We start from the raw sequence: 4,490 nt of genomic DNA, 5'->3' as shown, positions 1-4,490 counted from the left end.
GAAAATGAGGCAAGTGATCTTGCACATCCCTCCCTCGCTTAAATCCAATTCACTTGCATGTCATGGAATCATTTCCCTGTGTCATGGTTCTCTTTCAGAATGAAGGACAAACAACAACAGTATAGATGGAAGGTGATTCCAGAGGGAATGTACTATTGTGAAAGTGACTGGGAAAGACATACAGAAGATGTGATTTGAAATTAATCCAGAAGACAGAGATTAGTAGGAAGGGCATTACATGAATATGTCAGAGCTAATAAAATGATTCAGGCTTGAAATAGAGGGTCATGTGTGAGGAACAGAAAAAAAAATACTACTGAATAATAGAGTACTTGGAGAGAAACGAATTATAACACTAGAAAGGCAGGAAGAAGTCAGATTAAAAGTCCTTCAATAACTTTAAATGCCTTTACTTATATAACAAACCTTGCATCTTTTTTGCATATTAAAAAGAGTTTACAATCAATATGTATTTTCTCCATTTGCTACAATCACTTAATTTATATGGCAGTATAGAGTTAATTTTTTTTAACATATTCTACAATTCATAATGAAACAGTCCATTTTTCCAAATCTAGCCTTCATTAAACTCCATAAATTTTTAGTTTAAATTGGATAAGTTCTCTAATATTTATCTCAGTCTCTTAGAGTTCTTATTTTTCATGTGTGTGGCCAGTTTATTATTGATGTGCCTTTATTTAGTTAACTAGCTTAATCTTTAGAAAACAAACTGTAGCAGAAGCCATATTGGTATCCTTTCCAGAATGGTAGTGTCTGTCAAAACTAATAATCTGTAGATATGACCTTTGAGAGTTCAGGACCTACTCTGATGCCACAATGAGGCATCAGAGTAGGGAGAAATAGAAGGGGATAAGCATTTATATAATACCTAATATGTGCCAGGCACTTACAAATATTATATCACTTAATCTTCATAACAATCCTGCAAGATAGGTGCTGTTATTATTCCCACTTTGCAGCTGAGGAAGTGTGGCAAATAAAAGTTAAATGTTTTGCCCAGGGTCACACGGCAATTAGGTGTCTTAGGTTTGCTTTGAAGTCAAGTCTTATGGACTCCAGGCCCATTGAGTTAACCATTATACCATTTAGATACTGAGTAGGGCTGTGTGGAGGTAAAACTATTGTTTTACATCTATTTACTTGAGATGAAGCTGTGTTGGGTTATCTATTTCCAAAATCTGTTTATTTGTGGAGTACATAAGTCAAGGTTTTATTATCATTGTCTTTTCATAAACTGAGTGCCTGACGACTGTATCAAAATGATGAATTATAACAGTGAATCATAAATATGGCTTCATGATATTTTTTCACTTTGTTAAAAAATTAGAAGAAAATTAGCCACATCTTTCTTAAAATTTGAGATGTATAGATTAGAGTACACATGACATTTTACAAATACAAGATTTCTTTTTGCATGTCTTTTAAAATTCATGGCAATGCTGTGAGATAGAGGTTCAAGTAGTTCAGTCATTTTTCAGTCATGTTCTGACTCATTATGACCCTATTTAGGGTCTTCTTAGCAGAGAATTTCCTTCTCCAGCTCATTTTACATATAGGAAATTGAGGTAAACAGGGTTAAGTGACTTGTCCAGGATAACACAGCTCAGTCAGTGTCTGAGATCAGATTTGAACTCAGAAGATAAAATCACTTGCTGCCTTCTAAGTCACAGTTACCTAATTCCACAGATGAAATTGGCTTTGTTTTAGCAACTTGCTTAGTTATATCATGCAGGTAGCTAATCAAGTATAAATTAAAACTTTTAAACCCAAATCTTTTGATTCTAAGTCTATTGTCTGAATTCCCAAATGCCTTCTATCTCCAAAGTCCTAAAATTCTAAGGTATTATTCCACAAATATTTCCTTGCTTTTTTTCTGTCAGCTAGGACAACTATTTTAATAAGTGCTATAGAGATCAAGTTCACTCTATTTAGAAATATTGTATTCCCCTCCAAGGTGTTCTAGTACCTGTGAGATGTATAAATGTAAACTCACAAAGTGAAATACATCAACGTTTTTGGTATGGATTTGTGATTTTATCAGTATGAAAGTTCTCTCCACTCAGAGAGATCTTTCTTCTTCTGTATATGCTATATAGTCTTTGAAGAGTTTCCGATTGGAAGGGACATCTGAATAAACATTTATCCAAGAAGGAAAGGTTCTCTGGTTATCATCATGTTGTTTTAAGTGACTAGTCATTTAAGTTTCTCTTGTTCACCTTCACTTTCTTTAAATCAATCATTAAACATTTATTAAGAACCTGCAATGTGCCAGGCACTGTGCTAAATGCTCAGTATGCAAAAAGAGATAAAAGATGGCCCTGCCCTCAAGGACTCTGTGTTACAAAGTAATATACCTTTTTACTCACACACTGTACATAACACACTTCCTTTTGAGGACTTTTCCAAGAGCCTCTTTGAAGTCTTTGTTCCTCAGACTATAAATGACAGGATTTAGTAGGGGTGTAACTACTGTGTAAAATATAGAAATGATCTTGTTGAGTTCAGGTGACTGATGGGCATTGGGGCGAACATACATGGAAATCATGGTCCCATAGTAGATAGTGACTACAGCCAAGTGGGAACCACATGTAGAGAATGTCTTCATCCGACCAGAGCCTGAAGGAATCTTCAAGATTGATGACACTATGAATACATAGGAGACCAGAGTAAGAAGAAAACAAATACACAATACAGCAATTGACAGGATGAAGATTGCAATTTCAGTGATGAATGGACTGGAGCAAGAAAGCTGCATTAGGGGTGGTAGGTCACAGAAAAAGTGATTTATTTGGTTTGGTCCACAGAAATTCAATTTGGATATCATTAAGGCAGGCAGAAAGCCGCTACCAATCCCAGTCATCCAGGATCCCACCACCAACTTGTTGCAAACCTCAGAGCTCATTAGAGTAGAGTAGTGAAGAGGGTTACAGACAGCTAGATAACGGTCATAAGCCATCATGGCCAGGAGAAAGCATTCAGTAGCCCCAAAGAAAACAAAAAAGTAAAGTTGGATCATGCATGCTGAGAAAGAGATAGGTAAGCCCTGGAAGAGCAGATTGGCCAAGAGAAGAGGAATGATGGTGGTAGTGTACCAGATCTCCAAAAAAGAAAGGTTTTTGAGGAAGGAATACATAGGTAAATGTAGACGGTGATCCTGGGTCACCACTACAATGATTACAATATTACCAATTACAGTCAGAATGTAGAAGAACAAGAAGATGACAAAGAGGAAATTTTGCCACTCAGAGATGCTCTGAAAGCCTAGGAGTTGGAACTCCATGATGGTGGTAGCATTCCAAAATTCCATTGCCTGTAAAAAATATTTGGGAAAAATTAGAAGGCATGAAGAAGAGATTTCTATTTTTCTTTTGCCTATGTTTATCATAATAACATGTTCCCTCATGATGTATTACAAAAGAAAGCATTTCATTTAAAGATTCTTCTATGGTGGGATATATATATCATTTATGGACTCAAGAAAGGTACTATAATGCCAGAGAAACTGAGGCAAGATAGAGATTAGAGAGTTTTAATATTTTATTTAGATTTCTGAGAGAGAGAGATTTTCTGGGTCCAAAGGATCTATTTTGGTTCCAAGGCTGATGTCTCAAAGCATTCAGCAGCAGCAACAGCATCATTGCATGTGAGATTCCAGTGATTTTTATATACATGGCTCTAAGTGATCAGGGTAGACAAAGGCAGGGGGTGGAGTCTGAGCATTGGTAAATGGTGAGAATTTCCAAGGAATGACCATCAATCCAGTTCTTACAGGGTGGGGGTTGAGGACCATAAATTCTAATAAATTGGGAATTGTTAGAGACAGAAAGTCTGGAACATAGAGATAGAGGATACCAAATAGATATCTGAGATAGAACATCTGGAATTTTATTTTTTGGAATGCCAGATCTCTACAGCCTTAATTATCTTAGTTCTAATAGTCAGAAAGTGGGGTTGCAACCAGGGGAATTGAGGCAGAACAATTCAAGGAACTGAGGTAGAACAGTTCAAGGAAACTGAGGCAGGACAATTTAGGAAAACTGGAGCAAACAATACAAATCCACAAAATTTGGAGGAATGGCCCAAGTAGCAGAGAATTACACATAACAGGGAACTTTGTGAAAATTGCACAGAAGTAAAAGAAGCCTTCAAAGTGAGAGAAGTGATTATTTTTCTATTATATTAATGTCTAATAAACACATTACGATTTTTCCCTTTCTATTATCTCATTCAAGGACCAGTCCCCATAGGATATCCAGCCAATTTCTAAAAGACAAGATTATCAGAAGACTTTGGTTAAAATCCTAACTTGTGTGACCTTGTGTCATTTAACCACTTTGGGCGTCAGTTTTGTTTCTGTAAAAAAAGAGAGTTGGCACCAGATGAATGATGGATTCCTTCCAGATCTAAATCTAGATCCAACAACCACGAGGCCACTGGATGTGTGTATTAAGGGAGTGTGTGTGGAGCTT

At 36.3% G+C, this 4,490-nt stretch overlaps 1 protein-coding gene across 1 annotated transcript; it reads right to left on the bottom strand.

Moving 5' to 3' along the window:
* Positions 1 to 1,623: 1,623 nt before the first annotated feature.
* LOC100923267 (olfactory receptor 11L1) lies at positions 1,624 to 3,328 on the bottom strand. Its single transcript, XM_012550129.2, has one exon. The coding sequence runs from the start codon at positions 3,326 to 3,328 to the stop codon at positions 2,384 to 2,386; it is 945 nt and encodes a 314-aa protein (XP_012405583.1). The 3' UTR covers positions 1,624 to 2,383.
* Between the last annotated feature and the right edge of the window lie 1,162 nt (positions 3,329 to 4,490).

This window comes from Sarcophilus harrisii, chromosome 1, assembly GCF_902635505.1.
Source record: "Sarcophilus harrisii chromosome 1, mSarHar1.11, whole genome shotgun sequence".
In the NCBI taxonomy this organism is placed as follows: domain Eukaryota; kingdom Metazoa; phylum Chordata; class Mammalia; order Dasyuromorphia; family Dasyuridae; genus Sarcophilus; species Sarcophilus harrisii.
The sequence above is the reverse complement of the archived record's forward strand: the minus strand, read 5'-3'. Positions and strand labels throughout refer to the sequence as shown.

What these genes read in the sequence shown, in the direction of transcription:
- LOC100923267 (XM_012550129.2), bottom strand. Translation starts at nt 3,328, where the DNA reads ATGGAATTTTGGAATGCTACCACCATCATGGAGTTCCAACTCCTAGGC.